The sequence below is a fragment of the Acromyrmex echinatior genome, chromosome 2, assembly GCF_024713525.1.
Source record: "Acromyrmex echinatior isolate Ae372 chromosome 2, ASM2471352v2, whole genome shotgun sequence".
In the NCBI taxonomy this organism is placed as follows: domain Eukaryota; kingdom Metazoa; phylum Arthropoda; class Insecta; order Hymenoptera; family Formicidae; genus Acromyrmex; species Acromyrmex echinatior.
The window spans coordinates 9,247,947-9,272,994 of record NC_141853.1 but is presented as its reverse complement, the minus strand read 5'-3'; the positions used below and the strand labels follow the sequence as shown (position 1 = coordinate 9,272,994).

General features: G+C 25.2%; 2 protein-coding genes across 2 annotated transcripts; one reads left to right on the top strand and one right to left on the bottom strand.

The window, feature by feature from the left end:
• Positions 1–9,017: 9,017 nt before the first annotated feature.
• Positions 9,018–15,455, top strand: LOC105148085 (fatty acyl-CoA reductase 1). Its single transcript, XM_087403672.1, is given in 10 exon segments — positions 9,018–9,221; positions 9,547–9,643; positions 9,646–9,800; positions 10,146–10,291; positions 10,482–10,591; positions 11,036–11,274; positions 12,699–12,955; positions 13,981–14,160; positions 14,267–14,353; positions 15,032–15,455. Coding segments are annotated over 10 exon segments (1,566 nt in total). The 3' UTR covers positions 15,123–15,455.
• Positions 15,456–15,557: 102 nt separating this feature from the next.
• Positions 15,558–23,922, bottom strand: LOC105147980 (fatty acyl-CoA reductase 1). The gene is made up of 9 exons (XM_011059381.2): positions 23,530–23,922; positions 22,961–23,209; positions 22,420–22,565; positions 22,188–22,297; positions 21,411–21,615; positions 20,658–20,909; positions 18,390–18,566; positions 18,218–18,298; positions 15,558–17,833 (listed from the first exon to the last, which is right to left on the bottom strand). Exons 1-9 carry the CDS (start codon positions 23,860–23,862, stop codon positions 17,743–17,745), a joined length of 1,644 nt encoding a protein of 547 aa, XP_011057683.2. The 5' UTR covers positions 23,863–23,922; the 3' UTR covers positions 15,558–17,742.
• Between the last annotated feature and the right edge of the window lie 1,126 nt (positions 23,923–25,048).

The window sequence follows — 25,048 nt, the reverse complement described above, 5'->3', positions numbered from 1 at the left end:
TTTCTGTTTCTTGAAGTTTTGTTTGGAAAAAGTTCTTTGGATGATATCGAGCAAAACAAGGATGATATATTGAAGTTTAAATATTTTGATTCTAATTTAAATAGAAAATCGAACAAGCGATTAATTTTTGTTATGAACTATTTGTTAGAATAACTCATCGACAGCACAAAATGTTAAATATGTTTGAAAAAGGACACACCCTTAAAAGATTGTAATGTCTAAATAAAATGGACTTATTGTTATCCAAACAGAATAACAAGTCATTATGATATTAAAATGATGTCAAAATGACTTCAAAATGATCATTGAAAGTCATTTTTTAATTATTTCTGATTAATTTTAACGTTATTTTGACGTTATTGCGACTTGTTGTTCTGCTTGGGTAGTCATCTAGAGCAGTGGAGAGGAAGTGCTTATCCATATTAATTATATACATCTAAATAAAATACATTAATTATGCCTTAATGAATAAAAATTATTTTATTTTTGTAATAGTTATCTCTCTCGGCTTTTTAAAAATCTTCTATCTGTTATATATCTATCAAATTCTGGATGTAAAAGAATTCTTAAAAAAATGTTTTTAATATTCTTAAATCATATAATGGTAAATTTTTACCGTTAATTTTATACACAAATATAAATTTTATTACGTTAGTCATTAATACTTAACGAATTTTTACATGCCGAAATACAATGAAGTATTCCGCCCGAGTTGAATTTCAATAAACATAATAAAATTATTTTTCCATTTGATAATCAATTTTTTGTTGTTCTCCAAAATATCAGTAAAATTAGCGGGATGATAATTGAATATTAATTCTAAAAATATTAACTATTTAAAAAAATTATTAAGTAAAAATAATTTGTTGACCTTAAAAATAGACTGAATATATATAATCTTGTCACATGCTCTTTTATCACATGCTCAGACACAATTAAAACGTAATGCACAATGTGTTAATGTTACTTAAAGAAATATATTATGGATTAGCACTACTTACCTGCGGCTTAGTTTTATTCTCATCAAATGACAGATTCTGCGACAGTGAACCAGCAACATATCTCTGCATACGTGTATATACATATATATATATCGTAAGTGTTAAGTCAATGCACAATTATGTAGACACATCAGCGAGCGCCGATGGATTTATTAATTTTTCGTGTATGGATCATAAGCTTATTAAAACGTTGGGAAGATGGTTTAGAAAGATCAATCCAAAGATTCGATATTGTAATTAATAGCTTCTGATCCGTCTATGTTGCTTCAAAAACATGTAATATGAATAGCGAGCGCCGCAGAGGAAGATGAATGAATATTAATGAGTTGTTTGAAAAGAGAGTAGATATAAAGATTTTATTCTTGAAATCCGAATCGCGTTTTGTGTACATCCTCCTGAGACCTGACGCTATGTTTTAGTGACATGCATGTTAATATCGTTTTGATATATATAGTTTAGGATCCCAAGAAGTAGTGATGATTTAGTATATTTGTAAGTTTTAGCTTAATTATTTTTATAGCATACTCGTATATAATAGACATTATACTTTTCTTAAGTTACGCCAAAATGCATGTATCGCACACATCCCAATATATCACATACGTTACATGATGTAAATATATATAAATATTTGTGCAACAAAAATTGAATTATATACATTTTTAGGTTTACTTCATATATTATTATATGCTTTTACTTATTGACGAGAAGGAGAGAAAGAAAGAAGAGAAGAGAGAAAGAGCAGCATAGAGATGAAAATATAAAGAATATTTACATAAAACGTGTAAATTTTACAATTTCTAAGGTGTCAATTGCAAAAGTTATGTTTGCATATCTTTACTGTTACCTGTCACTATTGTTAAGAAAAATGTGGCAGTTTCATATTGCAAATCATTTAAATTTTTATACAGCTTGAGCGTAGGAAATAAATCGTCTGTTAATCGTGCAAAGACAAAAATATGATGTATAAATACGCTGAGTCTCGGGAGGATATGTTGAACCCGAATTTATTTTACGACTGGATACATAAACCATTTTGGCTGTTTTTGTTTTCTGTTTATTGCTACCTAAATCGCGCATATGTCAGCGTGGTAACATTATTGTTACTGAAGATAACTTGAACACAATACTAAGAAACAAATTGTATATCCCTACAATAAAGACCTAAGCCTTTACCTGTATATTTCAACAGTTCTTTTTTTCTATACAATTAATATAGCCCATGCATTGAGATTGCAAAAAATTTGGAAGTGGCAAATAAAATAAGTATAATGATTAACATAATATATTTAGCTATTAAAAATTAATACTTAATTATAATTAATACTTAATTATATATTATACTTACATTATAAATTAAATAGACTTGCGAAATAACAGCGTAGATACTATTTAGTCGTTTTAAAGTCTATTTGCATATTGAAATCATTTTATATAATATGATCATGTCTGATAAATTATACATTTGTGGTTCAAACATTTTAAAAAATATTTTTTATACAAGATGTATAAATGACATAGATTTCGATCAATTAGTTTTCAAAAGTATAAATTATATCAATATGTACATATTGATGATTAAATATCAAAGAAAAATTAAAAAGATTGAGGACAAAACGTCCCACAGCCTTTGTAACCCAGCGAGAAATAACTCAATGATGTTGAATCGACATCGAAAACATGTTTCGAAAATTGATCGAAATATTCACTTATTTCGATAAATTTATGGTACTTGATTCGAAATTTTCGATCCTGTAAACAATACAATAATATAATATTTTAACGAAAAATAATGATTTTTTTATGATTATTTGTCTACTTTAATCAGCTGTCTTCGCTATTTCGCGTATATTTTATGTATATTATTAATTGCAATTAATTTTTGAAAACGCATTGCCGATGAGATTTGAACCTATAAAATCTTTAGAACTAGCCTAATATACTAACGCCTAATGAACTAAGCGTACCCTTGCAATCAAGTCATCGCCAATGCTATACCTTCTACAGGGACTATTCTTAATTTCGTGCCTCTGCTGATAAATTATTATAATATTATTAATATTTAAGGAAGTTAGATGGAAACAAAATTACGTTAGTATTTGTTAATTAAGCTAAGGCGATTTATTTGTCATTGATCTCCATTTGTTTATAACTCAATATTATCAAAAGAAGATATCGAATGGAAATGATCAATTATACTAGAGATTCGCTCTGTTACGAATTTACGATAGATTATAAAAATTTTTTGTTATAATTAAACTTTTCTGTTAAATCATCACGATTACGATAACTTTAGCCTCTCAAAATAAAAATTATTTTTGAAAACATTTTTAGTAAGGAACACAGGAAAAATAGTAAAAAAATTCTATAATTAATATTTAATTTGATAATTATAATTCAATTTTTGCACGACTTTCCACGCGAAGCGACTTCCATTCCATCTTCCTCCCTGCTACGAGGCGACGATTTTTTTTAAGTTTGTAATTGTTAATTATTTTGATATCTATTGATTGGAACTTTTTTTTACTATTTTTTTGTGTTTTAAAAATGCTTTTGAAAATCATTTTTATTTTGAGGGCCAAAGTTATCGTAATCGTGCCAATCATCGATTTCATCATTTCGATATCAATTCGAAGTTACAATAGTTTGAGTTTTACTTTTTATATACACATGACACTTTTAACCATTATATAAAATGAAATTTATGAATGAAAAATTGTATTGTATTAGCGGCCGCGGATAATGTAAAGACTTTATCATTTGATTAATTTTATACATTAATTTATATAGATAATAAACATATAAGAATTTATATGTACGTGTTATAACGATAATTATTTTCTTGCTTTAATTACTTTATATTTATTTTAATTATTTGTTATATTCATTATTTGTATATAAAACAAGAAATGTTTAAAATAAAATTATTATTATTATTATACATTAACTGTTATATTTTATTATTAAGATGAAAGAAAATCTTCCTCTTAATAATAAAAGATAATAATTAATATACAATAATAACAATTTTATTTTTAAAAATTTTGCTTTCGGAAATCGAAATAACTTCGAATCGATATCAAAATGATAAAATATCGATGTCCTAATAAATATTACACATTTGCTTGTTTAAAAGTCTGATGATGAATATATTCATTTTTTTTTTAAAGAATGTTTATTATTTTTATGAAGTACAGACATCGAAATGAGCTTCAAATTTCGAACAATATTTCGATGGAATTTCGACTCGATGTCAATTTGACATCAATTTGATGAGTCATTTTTCGCTGAGTAAGGGTTAAACTATTTATTATTTTTGTTTATCATTTCCTCCAATTATTCATGTATTAAGAATGCATTATTCGGTTTGATTTCAAATGCATTATTCAGTATGATTACAAATGTATGTATATGTTATTCAGTTTAATTTTAAATTTAAATTCACTTCTCAAATTTTTAATTGTAATTTTATTTATTTAGATTCCAAAATTTATACATTCAATACTTGATAAACAATCTATATTTATAAAAATATATTTATAAAACAGTTATGTTATTGGAAAAATATAATTACATGCACGCGCGCGTATTTTTTCTTTCAGTCTTAGACTGCGAAATTATTGTCATTTTCGTATTAGAAATAAAATTGTGGTATCTTGAGCTAGGGAGTGCCAGTCGTTATTGATTGTTTAGAGTATTTCAGAATATTTAGATCGATACAACCAATTAATTTATAAATAATTATACTTTGTTGTCCATACTTTATATCTCAGTGGCAATGTTCAAACATCATTAACTCGCATGTGTCATTAATGGTTTTTGTAATGTAAAAGTAATTTTTTAATAATTTAAAAACATTTTAATGTTTTTGTAATACAAGATATTTATTGAAAGTCAGACGCAAATTTCTACCTATTCTCATTTTACTGCACTAAAAGTAATCATTTATCATTTATTTTTTGTATCTCTCCGTATATAATAGGTGTAGTAAAAAGAAATCCATTATTTTTCCAATCGATGGCTTTAGTAATCTGTATCTCGTCTACAGATTACTAAAGCGTGATACAGATTACTAAAGCCATCTATTGGAAAAATAATGGATTTCTTTTTACTATACCTAATATTTTCTGTATCAAGTGTAACCATAGTTTACACATTAAATATATACTCATAATGAAATGGGACAATATAAAATAATATATGCGTTAAAAATTGTTGACTTAAGCAATTAATTTTATTTTAGCTTTATAAGTTCTGTATTTTATTTATAAATTGGTTAATATAATTTTATTTATAAATTTCGTTACTGGATAAATACATTTTTTGAACAACTATATAAGTATTATAATAAAAAGAAACCAAATATGACATGCTATTTAATTCATCTCAATTTAAAAATTTTAAATTTTTTTAAATTTTTACGTAGATGTCGAACAACTATTTTTCTCTATTTACATTACACTTTCAGTCATATATGAATTTTGAATTCTATATGCATTTAACATTATAAACAAATTATACTTCCTACACACATTACATTTTTTCAAAAAATTTAACAGAGTATAACACAGAAATATTCTTCCACCTTACATTATACATTTTTTAAGATGGGTAAGTAATTTTTCACAGGTAAGTAATTTTTCTTTTAAATGTTAGAGAGCAATTTTTATTAATGCGTTATTTTTGGAAAAATTGTTGCAAATTATTGTATACAGGGTGCGTCACCAAAATCTGGACAAATTTCAATTTAAATTTTCCGCTATATCGTGCCTCCGCCAGAGGTTGGCGTCCGAGAAAGTCTGATGCTTCTAGTAAACAGTCATATACACATATTCTCAAAATGGCGCGATGTTGAAACCAAGTGCGGAATATAATCGAAGAGCCGTGATGATCGAAGGCTGGGCGCTCAGCAACGAAAATAATTCGGTTTTTTGAATACCCGAAATCAACCGTTTATAATGTTGTGGCAAAATAAACGACTTTAGAACAATCCAACGAAGGTTCCAGTATGCCAGCGAGGAAGAGTCATTCGAAAGTACCGCGAGGACCCCCGCAATCGTTGAAAGAGCTCAAGCACTGATGATCCAAGGCAATTGTTGCAATAAAAATTAGCATCGATTGTTGATGTAAGCGAGTCAACAATACGTCGAATTGCCGAGGAGGACCTTCGATACAAATCATACACATTAAAGATACGACAGATGCTCTGTGAGACTGTCAAGACAAGCCGAGTTGCTCACTTCGGTTCCCATTCTGGCCTCTCAACAGCCCAGATTTAAATCCCTTGGACTACTACGTATGAAACGTAGTTGAAAGAGCCACAAAAAAAGTCTCGGCATCCCAATGTAACGTTATTAAGGATCGCTATTGAGGCAGCATTCGTCGGTATGAACAGCGCTACATTATAGCGTGCGTGCGAACGCTTCAGACCGAGAATAGACGCACCCTGTATATCTTTGTGATAAAGAAATTAAAGCGGTTTACATGTATATGATTAGACTTCTTTCAATATAACTCTTTTTTATGGTTATTTAATACATAAAATGTTCCAAGCTTTTCGACACACCGCCTAATAATAATCATAATATCTAATAGGGATGTGCGGAGAAGTATAGATTATCGATATTTCTTATTAATATGAATCGAAATATGCAATATCGATACAGCAATATATTGATTGGAAATGATTCGATATTTGGAAATATTATTATTTTTTTGCATATTTTATTATATAGAGACGTGCGGAGAACACAAACTTTGATTAAAAAAACTTTTTTTTTAATTACTAGGTAAATTCACTAATTTATCTATACTAATTTATCACTATTTATCAATAAAATTATAAATATTTTATAAATTTATATATAAAATGTAAATTTATATATAAAATGGGAATGAGAAACAAATTGATGAGAATAAAAAATTATGCATTTATATATTTTATACAATACATATATTTGTCATTTTATACAATACGTATAAGTCTATCAACTAATAAAGATAATGTTAAACGTAAAATTTCTTTTAATTTTATTATATCATGATGTTGATCGCAATGTCGTAAATTGTTCCCGAATTGACTATCCTTGTTACGTTTATGCGGTTAAATTTTGAAAATATAACTTTTTTATCGACTCAATTGATATCTACGTTCCAGATCCGATATGCTATGATGCGGAAACTAAAAGTTTCGATGCAAATATTAAATATCAAAAGGAGTAATGATATGATAGTTCAAAATATCGATTATATCGGAACATCCCTAATATCTGATAATAACTGTAGCACCTTTCGTGGGCAGATGAAGCGATCTAATTAAATTGAATAAAAAAATTCTTTACTTTCTTGTTGTAATCTTTTTAGCAATTAATAATTAAAAATAATTATTTAATAGAAGTTTGAGGTTAAACAAATAAGAATTCTCTTTCGTTTTGCAATTTTTACAATTATTAATAAGAAATTAATTAATAAAGATATTTTAATGTACAGGGTTGGCCATATTCGACGGAAAGATGTTTTTTTTTCAATCATGGGAAAGAGATGTTAGATCAAGTAACGACGTTTCCCATGATTGAAAAAAAAACATCTTTCCGTCGAATATGGCCAACCCTGTATATACACATGTATAGTGAGAGATTTAGAGAGAATGTTTAGCAATTACGAACTATAGTATTCTCCAATACTTAAAAAATCTTAAAAGATTTATATAAATTTTAATATTTTTTAATAAAGTTTATGCGTTTCGCGGGTTTCTTTCGTGTCCAGATCCATTCTTGAAATATTAATGTTTCATGAATCTTGCAGTCCATTTCATCAGGGCAAGGAGTAGCTTGATCTTTATATAGAAACGTATAATCTTTATATAGAAAGCACCCGTGGAAACAAGAATATTAAGTCTCAAGAATATTAATATTTTTTTATTTCTCATAATTTATAATTGTTCTTGTTAGAAAAGTGATTTAATTTTAAGTACTTTTAAATAAGTTAATAACATGCTCAACTTATTTTCATTATTGAATCAAAAAGCAATATAAAATTGACAAAATATGATATGATGGAAAAATTATAATCTTGTATTATTGAAGATTATAATTTATCTGTCATTATATTTTATCATTTTTGCTTAATATGATCTGATTATGTTATGTAAGTATATATAATCACTTACTTTAATAACACAGAAATAAAATGTTTTTTCTATATGCTTATTACATGGAAAAAAAGTTATTTTCATTTTGCAATATTTTGAAAACAAAAATATTTGTTGCCAACATTATAAAAATTTTTAATTATTATTTTTTAGCCTCATTAACGCTATTTTTCTCAAAATTGTGATGTGACAGCTAAATTTGGTAAACGGATTTGTGCAAGCAAAAATATATTGAAAATGACTACATACACTTGTGTTATCAAAAAATTCTAATTTCGTTGCTCGGACAATAATACTATAATTAAGTCAATATATATTACCAAAAAGAACGATTATTATTTTAAACACTGCATGAGTAACTTAACTTATGCTTATTATTGTATCATTTCTGCCCAATTTTTATTACTGTTATAATTATACAATTACTGTTACAAGTATTATTTATTATTTCTGTATAAATTTATGTACATTTGACAAATTTTTCGGTCTTAAGACACAATTTAATAATTTTTGTATAAGCATTGTAAGAATATTAATAATTTATATTAATAAGAATCTTCAACCTGCGAATAATTTATTGCGAAAATTATTGCTTTAGTCAATATTCAAATCCGGATTCCATATTCTATGCATCATGTGGGCGAAAATTTGATTCACACACAGACTATAAAATGATTAAAATTTAAATTAAATGATTATATTTCAATCCGTCAGTAAATAGACACATTTATTCAAACTCTAGATACCTCTCTTTCTGTAAGTCCACATAACAAAAGTGATAACAGTTCCGAGTGTTTCAATACCTTCATTTGACATTGCTAAGTGTTCTGGTTAATATTACCACTGTTTTAAAAATAATAATTAAGATGACAGTTGATTCATCTAAAACGATTCCTGCATTTTATGCAGGACAAAGTATATTTTTAACGGGTGCAAGAGGATTTCTGGGAAAAATGTTAATTGAAAAAATATTACGATCTTGTCCAGATGTTCGTGAAATATTTCTGCTGATACGTTCCAAAAAAGAATTAACTGTTAAGGAAAGACTCGAGAAATCATTAAAGTTACCAGTAAGTTAAATATAAAAAGAGAAACTTTTTGTAACAATGCATTTTTTTTTAATTTTTAAGATGTTATAATAATATTACATTTAATGTCTGCGGTGAAACATATTTTGTAAATATTATTGTAATTTTATTAGTAAGGAAAGTTATTTTTAACATGAAGATTTTGTAAATAGTATATAATAAAAGATTTTGTAATGCATTTAAAACAGAGTATTGATTTAAATGCTATTAAATGCTATTTCTTTATTATAATACAAATTTATTACAAATGGTTTCAAATCTTTTATTATAAGAAAGATTTTTTTGTAAATTATAATATAATATTATTTTATTGCAGTTATATGACAAATTGCGCGAAGAGCATTTTTCGAGTTTTGAGAAACTAGTTCCAATTTCTGGCGATGTTAGTAAGAAAGAATTAAGTTTATCGCGGACAGACAAATGCTGGTTGAAAGAGTAACTATAATAATTCATGCAGCGGCGAATGTGAGATTTAATAATAGTTTAGCATATGCCATATGTACTAATGTCAGAGCAACAAGAGACATCTGTATTTTAGCTCAAAGTATGAAGAATTTAAAAGTAAGTTAAAAAAAATTTCTGAGACAGTATATTTAAATAATTCATTCTATTATTTATTGTTAGTACATTTTATATGATAATTGATATTTCAATTACAAGTTTTTTTTAAATATGTGTTATAGTATAATTTTCAAGCTTAATAACAGTTGCAATATAATAAATTTATAGAAATTAAATTAAATTAAATTAAATTTATAAAAATATTTGCATAATCAAAATAATGATCTAAAGTCGATAATATAAATTAATTAACTAATAATTATTACAAAAAACTTTCTTAATTCTTGAAGATAATTTTAGAAAAATATTTTTAATAATATAACTAATTGCTTTTATCTGTTAAAGGCATTAGTATACATTAGTACAGCATTTGCACATTTAAATAAAACATTCATAGAAGAAAAAGTGTATCCACCAATAGCTGATTGGCGGAAGATGATTGAAATAGCCGAGACATTGGATGAGCATACTTTGGACGTTTTTATGCTTAAGTAAGTCACAAAACAAAAATTATGCTTGTAAATTTTATGTAAATAGATATATACATATACTAAAACATTTTTTAAACAATTTTTTAAAAATATTTTATTATTTATTTTTAAAATATTTTATTATTTATTTTGTGCTTTATTTATAATGTTGCAAATTTTTAATTTTATGTCTATCTAAAATTATGTACAGATGTTTACAATATGTTCCCAATACATATATTTTTTCGAAGAACTTAGCGGAGAGTATAATACAAGAATATTCTTCCTCCTTGCCTTGTGCGATTGTGAGGCCATCTATTGGTACGTAGTTTTTTTAATACTTTAATTTTAGAAATTGATTTTCAAATCTATAAAAAAAGAACAAAAAAAGAAATTGCGATATAAAAATTATTACGTTTAATTTGCAATAAAGTAGTTAACTATAGGATCGAGCAATTCATTGTAGCGATTCACCAGCGATTACATATAAATGTTTTTATTGCAAATTAGTCATATTCCTCTGAAAATGGTTTAATGTAAACTGAAACGTTTTGACAATATTTATAATTTATCAATACAATTGTCTTAATTGACACTAGCATCATTTTGATTTGTTAATTACCTTTTTTATTTAATTACCTTATTTATTAATACAACTTCTTTAATTTTTAATTCTTTGAATCATTTAGATACTTATTTTTTAAAAAAATTATTAGTAATCTAACACATTAATAATTTAATTTACAAATGTATTTCGTATTTTAGTAGGGCCATCGCTGAGCGAGCCTATTCCAGGATGGATAGATAACGTTTATGGTCCAATAGGCCTTTTCCTTGGTGGTGGAAAAGGAATATTACGAGTGGCCTACCTAAATAAAACTTCTAGAGAAGATATAATACCAGTAGACATTGCCATCAAAGCTACACTAGTCCTTATTTGGAAACTGGGATTAAACACGTATGATGATCAATTTACATATGCGAGTATTTATAATTATATTAAATTATAATCATGGAAGCTTTCTTTTTTTACTGGAAATAATTCAATTCATGTTTACAGTATGACAATTATATATTTTATTTAATCTATTTTGTTAAATCTAAAGAGAAATGCTTAATTGATTTGTGTAGACATATCTGTCTTATGTAATATTTACAGTATATAATTGTTCAAAGATATAATGTTTACATATTAACGTTTAATAATATTGTATTTATTGTAAAATCAAATTTCCAATCTATTTAAATTTTTTCAATTAAATGTTCAATCGCATTTTAAATATCAGTGTTTATTTTTTAGTAAAATTATTAATGATTCTTTCTAGCTGTTGTAAAATTAAGTATCTAAATATGTATACTGAAGCAAGATTCGCTATAGATTGGGGATATTATATTTTATTCATTAATTAATAGTGGCATATCTGAATTAGTGATTATCCACTGATTCAGATTTAAAAAGCAGACTATTTGTGTATTGAGAATGTTGTGGCGAAGAGTAACATTTTTTATATATTTTTTGTATTTTACGTTTTTTGGTTATATTTGTCTTCAGTATTAATAATAATAATAATAATAATAATAATAATAATAATAATAATAATACCAATTTTTATATTAATAATAACTTAAATCAATAATAAATAGTTAGAATTTAACATCTCTTTTACAACTAAAAAACGATCATCTTCTACCTTCAAAATAAACCCACCTTTTTTCAAACGCGTGTTAAGTTATATGAGTTTGGATACTATTTTTTTTTTAAGTACATCATCTTATAAGAGTAGGCTAATACTGCATTTAAAAATATTATAAATTTAAAAAGTTATGATTTTTTTAGTAAAATAAATAAATTTAAGTAAAAATATACATTTTTTTCGAAGTTAACGTTTACGATTTCTTTTAGTGTTAAAATTAAATTTTTCACGACAACGCCATTGTCTCATTTTCTTAAAGGATGAAATTATATACTGTAATTTTTTGAAGTCAATGGAACCAATATTATTGATAACACTTTGGTAACACTTTAGAAATTTTAATCCAGAATAACTATCGTGTCTTTCTTGAAGTGTGATCGTAAAGGGTTAAATGGAAAGAATCAAGCATGAATTATTTGTAATCCATGCGACATGGAACGTATTAATATTATTTATAAATTATACAGTTAAAAGTTTATCTTATTTTATGAATTTAATATAAAAAAATTTCTAGAAAGTTTGTGTAAATATTAATTAATTATTATTTATGTTATTTAGGCTGGATTGTTTCATTTTTCGATAAACTTCAGTTCATTATCTTACTCTCTTACTCTCTTATGCTCTTACATTTGTTTTGTTTATCTAATAGGTAAATTACCACATAGTTTATCTGAAGATGGAACAATCAGCCCTTAGTTATATGAATTAATTTATTGTTTTGTTTATTGTTTTGTTTATTATTTAGCTCTATAGCAGATTCCTCATCTTTTGTTTTGAATTGTACAAATCAACAATCCAATACGTATGAACGAGATATACATATGTTATACGATATCACAAGGAAAGATGTACCTTTTGAAAGAATTATTTGGACACCTCATACGATATTGATTGATAATTTTGTTCAATTCTATATATTGACAATATTATTGCATATTCTGCCAGCTATATTAATAGATCTGGTTTTAAAATTTTCTGGACGTCGACCTATGTAAGCCTTAAATTAAATATTAAACTAATTTTGTAAAGGCAAACTATTTCTGCATGTATTTCATTAAATTAAAATTTATATATTCTACATATTAAAATATTAGGTATATTTTCTTTAGTGAAAAGTATCTTATTACAATTTAATTATCACATTATATTCTTTCTTTTTATCTAATTAACTATTTCTAGCAAATATAGATTAAGTATAACAATTATGTAACATACATTATGTAACAATGTTATACGTAAAGTTATACAATAGTTATATATGTGTGTAAATTGCACACACACACACACACACACACACACACACACACACACACACACACACACGCACACACACACACACACATAGTTATATACATGTTATATTCTGTTTTGTGGAATTTAATCTTTTTCTTGTTCATAGAAAAAATTTTTATATAATAACACATCTGTAAAGAATGCATTTTAAAAAGTTCTTTTTCCCAAGTAAACAATTTTCGTTTAAAAAATGTTTAGCCAGAACATTTTTATACATTAAAAAGACAGATAGACAAAATTATTAGGTGTTGGAATTAATTCGTAGCGTTTTTAATGAAAGAATGTTATTTATTTCACATGAGCATTAAAAAATACATTAATGAAAGTACTTCCCATCACTTGTAAAACGCTACGAATTAATTCCAACACCTAATAAATAGATGTTATTAACGTTAAATATACTTGAACTGTTAAAATGTATCATATAAAAACGGTATTTGAAATTAATAAAAAAAAATATTAGTAGACATTACAAACGTTTTATAAATGTTATTTCTATAACGTTTATTATATATTTAGTTAAACGTTTATTTTTCTGTTTACATGTTTATTAGATACACTATTTCTAACATTTATTAAATGTATTTTGAACAAAAATGTATTTCTTGGGTTACTACCTTTGTGAATTTGGAGTATTTGTAATACTTATTATGAAAAGTTATATTGTTGTAATGAAATATTATAACTTAACAATTTGGTGTTAACGAATAACATGTAAATTAGGTTATTACAACTGTTAAGAAGAATATATGTGGCCAATTGTGCTGTGAGTTATTTTTCATTCCATAATTGGAAATACAGCGATGTGAATGGATTGTCTCTAATATCTTTAATACCATCTGAAAATCGGAAGGAATTTTCTTTTGAACTTTATGCCGATGCCGATCGCAAAATTTATATGAAGTAAGTTAAATATAAGTTTGTAAATATATTATATTTACTATTCTCTAAATAATGTTTAGAATAAAAACAATTTAAAACTAATAAACATTTATTTTACAATATGAAGAAATGGTATCATAGATGTGAAAAAATTTCTTCTTCACGAAGATGTAAATCTCCTTCAATTGGATGCAGTCAAAACACGTAATAAAAGGTATAGAATACATTATAAATAGTACTTATTAATGTTTATACATTTTTACATTTGTATTATATTTTGAAAAAATTTTTGGCCTTTATTAGATAAGATATAATAACAATAGAATGTGTAAAAACAATAACAGTTAGAAATCCAATTACTTTTCAAAATTTACAATAACAAGTGAAAAGAATAGAAATAAGATTTCTACTTACAAATTTGTTTTTTCTTGGCAATTACTTCTCACAATGAGATATTTATGTCAAAAGCATTAAAATCTTGATTATAATATATTTATTATCTGAATAACATCTCAATATATATTAGGTGTTGGAATTAATTCGTAGCGTTTTACAAGTGATGGGAAGTACTTTCATTAATGTATTTTTTAATGCTCATGTGAAATAAATAACATTCTTTCATTAAAAAACGCTACGAATTAATTCCAACACCTAATATAATAATAAGTTTAATAATATATTTAATAACTATTCGTAGAAATATTAATCATAAATTGTTGTTGTTAATATATTTTGTATGACGTGAATAGAAAATATTTAGGAAAAAAAAGTCGTCGATATAATAACTCTAGTACATATTAAATAATAAGATAGAATTTATATACCTACGTTTAAGAAATATTTGAAAAATAACTAAGATGTGTATACTAATCATACTTATTCTATTTTCTAGATTGTATCTACTTATTAGAGTGATAAAAACTATTATCTCTATCGGTATACTTTGGATTATATATAGATGGATCTACTTTTATACATTATAAATAATAATATATTTATAAAAAAGTTGATTTATCCATTATACTTGTATAACGAACTGTAATTTATGGCAGTCAAAATAAATATATGCACAATTTAAGAAATATCAAAGGAAAATAATCTTTCAGCCAAAAGATGTGTTCCTTTACAGACATCTCTTATTGTATCATTAAATAACGGATAATTTAGAATTTAATGTTAAACATTATACGTACATTGTACATTAATGTAGATTACATAATTATATTTACAAGAATGTATCTTTATGAAATAAAGTACAGTTTGCAAGTAAAATTGTATATGTTTCTAATGTGCAATACGAGTAACGTGCAATTATTTGCATGTAATAAGTTATCTACAACACTATTGCAATCTTTTATAGAAAGAATTAGTTCTTAATATATTGCATATATTAAGTTCTTAATATATGCAATTTAACATATAAGACTAGAAAAATTTGCTGTGTAAAGTGTTCAAGAATATTATTATCATTATATATTAACTTTACATGAGTTAATATAATATAATGATAAGAGTATATTCAATTCTTGTTAGATCTCTATATCTTTATCGTATTAAAAACGAGATATTGCGCTATCTATATTGCAGATCACTATTTATATTATAGATGAAAATCAAATTAATTTTATTGTTAGTTACATTTACAAGTTTGTTTTCAAATTATGTTTAGTTGTTTTATTGTTTTTTACCATTTTATTATTTTAATTGTAATTAAAAAATTATTTTTCAATTAATGTTTGTTGAGTTTTAACGACGCGATAAATATGTATATATTAGCTCTTTATGCCAGATGAGATATAATATATTCATTACCTGAAAAAGAATCATCTCTCTCTCTCTCTCTCTCTCTCTCTCTCTCTCTCTCTCTCTATTTCACAGCAAAATAAAATAAAAGTCAAAGTTGATGCGATATTATGTCTCAATAATAGAGACGAAAGTACCATATTAATATTATCAATATTCCTAATGTAAATAGTCACAAGGCAAAATTCTCTAGATAGATCGACATTGGTTATTTGTTTGCCGATCCTTTCATAACGTCAACACAAGCAGGAGCAGAAGTAAACTTTTTCATACATCAAGCAAATTTTATTGATCGCACGAAATTTATTTTTTTTTATAACAAAGCTATAACGTGTTATTACAAAAACATAATAAAGTTTATTTTTATCAAATATTTTCCAAGTTATGAGACTTGAAAGTTATAGTACTGCCACGCTGACGCGTTAACATTATCCAAGCTATAAAACGCAAAAGTTCCCTGGTCGAATTTGCATCGTTTTTGTGTTACATATGTTAACAAATAATAATAATGAAATAATGAAGACATTGAAATAAAATTAACGATACTTCAATTTATGTTTTGCAATTAACATATTTTTATTCGTATTAGTTATTAGTATATGTATGTTTTGTTATTATATTATGATTATAAGTTTTACAATTAATATCATTTACTATCATAAATTTTCATTGTTGCAAAAGGAAAATTAGCAAGTCGATTTTTTAAGGTCATATAAATGTCTTCGACATTTTTTAAATTGAATTAAATGATTGTTTTTATATAATCAATGTTTTTTCATTAAAATCTTTATCTTATGAAATGTAATAATTTTGACAATTTTTTATAAAATTAAGTTAGTACATACATTTTTGATTATTGATAAGGTAATATTGTCCAATTCATATGTGATAATAATTAACAAATCATGTGTTTAAGTTGTGTCACTTTTGAAGTAATGGAGCGATATAATGTTATTGTCTGATAATTCTGAAATCTAAATATTAATTAAATATATAATAAATCAGATATAATAAATTAAAATTTTTCCCAGTTAACAGGAATAAATTAAAATAGATTACAATTTTATCTATACAAATATGTATTTAAAAAAAAATTTTTTTGTGGATTTAATTATATTTAATTAGATTCAATTAGGTTTAACTGGATTCAAATTGAATTGAAAAACTGCTATTCTATTTATTATAGAATTTTGAACTAAGAAGTATTTACAAGAGACATAAGAGAAGCTAATACTATTTTTAGATTGAAAGGCGTAGAAATATACTTCATACAATTCCTACAAATAAAAATGCATTTAGATTCATTTTAACGTTCGCGAATGTATATTTTTGAAAATCCGAATCCATTTCAATCCATTCTCATTTACTGGGCGATTGTAAATTGAGGAAAAGCGGATTGGAAATTGAATTATAAATTATACATTAATTTATTCATATTTATACATCGATTTCCATATATTGTAAACTTAATTTTTTTTATAAATAATTACAACATTATATTATACATATATTAAAGAAAGTAAACATTGCACATAACTATAAGTTGCCTTTTGTATAAACATTAAAAATCCATAAAATTTTATTTTTATGTAAATTTTGTTATTTTTTGTAAATACTTTTTGTATTGTATAAATGTACATAAAAAAATTTAAATAATAAATAGTCTCATTTTGAAAATACAGTAAGTATCTCCAAAAAGAAACACTTTTCAATTAAAAAATTAATTTTTTTGTGCATAACATATATTTATTCATCATAAAATATAATTTGATAAGTATGGATAAATTTAAGTTAGTACTTTTATAACGTACCGGAGAAGATCCACTTATATATTATCCACAGTATTCCAATAAAAATAATAGTTTTTACCATTCTGACAAGCAGATACACTCTAGAACATAGAATAAATGCTATTAATATACATTTTCAAATTTTGATTATATTATATCTCTTGATATAAACTCTTATTATTTAATATGTATTAAAATTTTTATATCATTTTTCCTTTTTCTTTGATAATTTTAAATTATTTGTGTTATACAGGATATATTGGAAACAGTAAATAATTTATGTTCAATATTTTTATAAATAATTATTAAAAATATCTTACCCTATCATTCAGATAACAAGTATAATATTAAATTTGTAATTAAGATTTTGAAATTTTTGACATATTTAATTGAGATAAAATTACTAAGAATGAAAATATTAATCATATACCTATTTTTTATACATAATTAGAATCGTTATTTTCTGAATTATGAATCATTTTTACCTTTTATTATGTGCTTTGACTGCATCTAATCGACTCATGTCTTCGTGAAGAAGAAACTTTTTGGCACCAATGGCACTATTTCTTCATATCGTAAAATAAATATTTTTTGGCTTTAAATTGTCTTTATTGTAAATATTATTTATTTGAAATTAAAAATGTAATACACACTTACTTGCAATACGTTTTAATATCAAGATTGGAACAGTCAAAAGAAAACGGATCAAGATTGTCATGTGGTATTAAAGATGTCAGAGTCAACCTATTGACATTGCTGTATTTCCATTCATGGAATGAAAAGTAACTCACAGCACGATTGGCCACATATACTCTTCTCTGGAGTTGTACTAACCTAATTTACACTTTACTTATTAACAAGATACGGTTTAGTTAATACAGCTTTAATACAGCTATATATCTCAATCTGTGGATTAAGAATCCAAAAATATAAATTAGAGAAGAAAAAAGAAATTTGAAAAGAATAAGTAAATTTTTTTTTATAGATACATAATCATTTTATGTAATTGTTATCTTTAAGTGTGTATAATAATAAATCTAAATAGTAGATAAAGAGAAAAAATATTTACGTAAATTGTTTCATACAAAGGAGGAAGATATAATAAGATCATTTTTTAGCTCGTTTAGGATTCTTAGAAAACAATTTTTTCGTATCGTATAATTATAATGGTAAAAATAGAAATGTTAAACATTTCTTTATTAGATTCATTACCAGAAACGTTAAAAATAACCATTAAGTAAGAAAAATTCAATCCATAATTAATTTCCAAACACAAAGTCTGAAATTATAATATAAGTCTTTAAATCGTCTTTTAGGCGCAAAAAATGATTTATGACCTGATTTTAGACACTTTTTGTTGTCTGGATAGTCTAGATGTAGGGCTATGGTATCTAAATCCTTTTCATGACTAATAAGTGAATTATATAATAAAATATATTTTTTCTCATTATACAACTGCTGTGCCGTTATATTAATGTCAGTTTAGATTACGTGTATCATTCTGATAAAGATGAATAGAACTCATAATGAAAAAATTATTTTTTTATTATTCAAAAAAAAATTATTTTTTTATTATTCCTGACATATAGCTACAAAAAATAGATGATCACTGTTGGTTGCTTGCAGACTGAAGTCTCCGCACTGTCAAGTTTGTGATTATTACTTTAATATTTTTCTTACTTTATCTTTTTTCAATTTGTATTATAATTAGATTATTTATTTTATTTTTTAATTTTAAAGTTTTTTGTATATATTAAACACTGCGATCGTGACTTTTAAGCATCTTCTGATGATCAGAATTCGACGGTTACTGGTTAGGTAACAGTTATATTATACTATACTTAGATTAATAATAATTAATTATGACTTTATGTATCAAGTTTCATTCCTCTCTAATAGTTATTTTTGATATTCCTAATGATCATGCAAGAAAATTTTTTTAAAAATCCTAGTCGTAGGGGAATCGACCAGGAACAAAAATAAAAAGGAGACAATAGTAACATCGTTAATATTTCTTAAACTATAATAGATACGTGTATGCGACTGCATAGTAAAATTTTGTAGTCAAATTAGCATTGAATCGTTTGTTACATGTTGATTATTGCGGAACGTGCACGAGTTCAAGAGCAGAAATTATTTTTTTCATCAAGGTTATATTGCGTGCACAAAATCTAAAATATTTTTTTTTTATGATGAAGGTATAATATATTATCTTAATACGTTTTAATAATTATCTGCCTTGATGCTTTACACATTTGAGTTGATTTTTATTTAGGTTTTCATTTAAAAAATTTACTATAAATCATAAAATACCATTAGGGGACAATAGTAACATCGATGTCTGGAGTACAGTTTGTAACGTTACAATTGTCTCCGAACTTATTAATTTTATTTTAATATTATTTTGTACAATGTTATTTGTATTCTTCTTCAAAGAATGCTGTTCATAAAAAACGCAAGACAGATAAGAGAAAAATTATATAAAAGAAATGTCTTTATACAAACAGACATTTAAAGAGGTTATAAGAGTATCCAGTTATCTATTCGTGTAACTGCAAGAAAGAGTACGACTTATTATGTAGTTGTGTTATGTATTTCTGGCAAATGTACAATTATTTCCCTCTACTGTTACAATTGGGACGGTTGTAACAAAATTTCTCAGTCTTTAAACAAAACTTTTTTTTAGTTACATAAAAAAATGAAACCAAAGAAAATTTTGTATCTAAATAATTCTATATCTAAAGATACATATTTTTTTAATGTAAATATTATATTTTAACAATTATAATACTTCAAAGTCAAAATGTTACTTTTGTCCTCGGTCTCTCGTATTAAAAAGTGGCCTTATTGACTTTCCTTCTAAATGGTAAAAATGGAGATAAAGAAAACCTATTGAACTAGTTTAATATTTAATTTAAGACTTACATAGGTCGGCGTCCAGCGAATATTAAAATCAGGTCTATTAATATAGTTGGTAGAATGTGCAATAATATTGTTAGTATGTAGAATAGAACAAAATTATCGGTTAATATTGTATGAGGTGTCCAAACAGTTCCTTCTAAAGGTATCTCATGTACAATATTAAACATCATCTTTATACAATCTTGATATGTTATGTATTTTTGACTTGTGCAATTTACAACTAAAGGTGTCTGTAATGTAAAGGAATCTGTAATGCTAATAATAAATAAAATTATAAATTAATTAGAAGATAAATAATAATAGACTTCAAATTTGCATAAAGTTTATAAGATTTGCATTAAATTTTAGAAAAATAATTTATTTCTTATGATATTTTTAATTATATAAAACGCAACATATTATTAAAAAGTATCAATCATTTAATACAAAAACGTTCGACAACGTATTAACTATCCGAAAACGTAAATATTTAAAAAAAGCTATTAATAAATTATTTAAAAATTGTTAATTTTATTTTACACAAGGAGAAGATGTAGATAAATTTATTCGAGAATTAGTTTTTAACTCTTTCAAATATAATCTCTTTGATGAAACTAGAGAAAATATAGCAATCATATAATAGTCTTTCGAGATGTAACAGAATTAATGCAGTCGATTACTATTGTAAACATGGATTCATATATTTCCAAATAAAGAAAAAAGTTTTCTAGTGCATTTATAATCTAATATAGTTAAAAATGCAAGCATATTATATACCTGTGATCGTACGTAGTTAATCCTACCTTCCAAGTTACGACTATTATAGCCTTGATGACAATGTCTACTGGTACTACATCTTCATTAACAGTTTTATTCAAACATGCTACTCGTAGTAGCCCTTTTCCGCCGCCAACAAAAAGTCCTATTGGACCATAAACGTTATCTAACCATCCTGGGATAGGTTCTTGGAATGTTGGTATTACTAGGATATGAGATACAATTATTAAATTATTATTATAATTACACATTATCATTTAGCAAACATGTTATTTGTCACCAGCTCTCTTGGTATTTGACTCTAATAATATTCAATTATTTCTTGTATATAAATTATTAATCAAAATTACGTAAAAATGTTATAAAGCTTTATAAAATATATTTAATTTTTGTCTGTTGAATTTCTCAAGTGCTAATAAACATCACCCAAATGTTGATTTATAATGAAAACATATTTTAAAGATCCATTTAATTAATTACATTCCATAAATATAAAAATTAAAATAAATCTGCTTCTAAACCATATTAAAATATAAAAATATACACATTTATTCTTTTTTCCTATATATATATATATATACTTTTAATGGTATAATTATTATTTGCAAAAAGAAATTACGCGCTCTGTCAGTGCACGTATTTTATTTTATTCAAATAGTGAAAATATAGATATTTAACACACACACACACACACACACACACACACGCACACACACACGCACCATACGCATTAAGCCTATTAGAAATGTTTTTAATACTAGAAGAAAGGCTACATACCAATGGAAGGTCTTACAATCGCACAAGGGAAGGAAGAAGAATAATCTTGTATTATCTTTTCCGCTAAGTTTTTTGAAAAAATATACGTATTGGGTGCATAGTCCAAACACCTACATAATTTTAAGTGCATATAGACTTAAAAATTTGAATATGATTAATATCTTATAAATAAAGCGAAAGATTTTAGCATATATGTATATAAATGCATAATCGATTTTCGTTTGTAACTTACTTAGCAGTAAAAATGTTTAAAGTATGCTCATCCAAAGTTTCGACTATTTCAATTATCTTTTGCCAATCAGCTATTGGCAAGTATATTTTTTCATCTATGAATGGTTCATTCACATGTGCAAATGCTGTACTAACGTATACTAATGCCTTTAATATATGAAAGCAATTAATTAAGAAATTACACTTCTTTAAAAATCTTTTTTAGTTCTTATAATAGTGATACCAAAATTTATATTGTCAATTTTAAAACATTAAGCATTAGGATAAATATTCTTCCAAAAATATATTAGGGCTGTACGTATGTATATCATCATATGTATACAATCAGGTTTGGAAAAGTTATACTTTGTAAAAGTAATTATAGTTACAATTAAGACAAACAAAAAATTAAGTAACATTTGAACCAATAAAAAAAATCATACTCAAATTTTACATAATTTGTGTTTTTGAAGAACATTTAAATTAAAATAAAAATTATTATATAAATTGTGTGAGAGAAAATGCTTATTTAAATACATAATCTTAGTTGCTCTTTGACTTACGATTAAATTCTTCATACTTTGTGCTAAAATACAGATGTCTCTTGTTGCTCTGGTATTGGCAAACATGGCATACTTTAAACTGTTATTGAATTTCACACTCGCGGCTGCATGAATTATTATGGTCACTCTTTCAACCAGCATTTGCCTGTCCGTAGCCGACAAACCCAATCCTTTCTCACTGACATCACCAGAAATTGGAATTAATTTCTCAAAATTCGAAGGTCGCTCTTTGCGTAATTTTTCAAATAACTAAAATAGAAGATCGCTATAATTCATAAATTCTGTGTTATACATTCTTCTAACATATTTTTATTAAATTTCCTTTAAAAAATAGAATGTTTAATTCTTAACTAATGCATTCCAATATTTTATTATATTTACCATTTGAAAAATTTACAAATATTCTGTTGAAGAATAATTATTTTCGATGATAACGTTGCAATAGCATTTAGAAAGAAATTTTGTGTACTAAACATTTATATAAATGTAATAAAAATTTTTTTATCTTAAAATGCCTTAAATACCTTAAAAAAATTTTTCAAAAATTTCTCTTTGTATATCCAACTTACCGGTAAGTTTAATATTTTCTCGAGCCTTTCGTTAATATTTGATCCTGTTTTCGAACGCATTAATAGAAATATTTCATGAACATCTGGACAAGATCGTAATATCTTTTCGATAAACACTTTACCCAGAAATCCTGTTGGACCTGTCAAAAGTATACTTTGTCCAGCGTAAAATGCAGGAATTGATTTTGCTGGATCAATTATCATTTTATTCATTATTAAAAAAAAATTACACATAAATAATACAAATCTGTCAGAGTAACGCAAGACGAAGATATTGGAACATTCAAAATCGTTATCACTTTTGTTATATCGACATGATAGAGGTCGATGCATTTATATCTACGCGCGAATTAAAATATATAATCATTTTATAGTAAGCCAATCGCTTTAATAAACATGAAATGACTGCAATTGTGTAAGGTTAAAAGTGCAAACATACATATATATATATGTATATATAATATATATATATATTCAATAGTATTTGTATACTATTTAGATATAAATGGATATACTATTTATTATTTATAAAAATATACTACAAAATACATTTAATTAATTATTAACAATTATTATAATTATAATTATTTATAGCGTAGATTGTTTATTATGTTTAAATATAATATTATTTGCCCTCTAAATCTGTGAATCAGTGAATAGTCACTAATTACCCAATAGCATACTTAGCATTGATAATCGGTGAAATTCAATTAAAAAAGAGAGAATATTTGAGCATTATATAATTAAAATACTGATACTTGCACGTTAATTTCAATCTTCCAATATCATTTTCATTGAATTTAAGCACTAAAATAAGATTGGTTAGATTACATAATAACGATTAGCTAGATTACGGATCTCATATTCAATTCAAACTGATTACCAGTGGCATACTTGACACTGATATCAGTGATTAGCTACTGACTCAGATTTAAAGAGTGATTAGAAAGGAATAAAAAATATGTATATACAAAGTATATATAAAGAAAAGAGAGAGAGAGAGAGAGAGAGAGAGAGAGAGAACTAAAATAAAAGTCTAGAGTAATTCCGACAAATACGCCGCGCTGGGATTTACGCTGCAGAAGTCAGGAAAAATAAAAGTAGTGGGATAGGTAATATTTCCGCAACTATTCTGGATGCGTTCCGAGTTACGCATGAAGCGTATGATATATCGTTCTTTATTACTTGATGACAATAAGGACAAATGATGTATTATGCGCTTTATGCGTAATTCGAAACGCATCCTCTCTCTCTCTCTCTCTCTCTCTCTCTGTTACATACCTTTATATTATATTAGTATTGTGTTATGATTTAAGTTTCTTACTGTCAATATTATGAAATTATTTTGAGTTGAATCGATTTGTCATTGTAATAAATAGCGTCATTAAATTATAATCTACATAAAATGATTACTGTAGGACGCATAAAAGATTAGTAATTATTTCGTGATACATACATGTAGAGGAATAATAAAGCATGTTGTATAGCAAAATATAAATGCTTTGCTTTCGTATTCTTT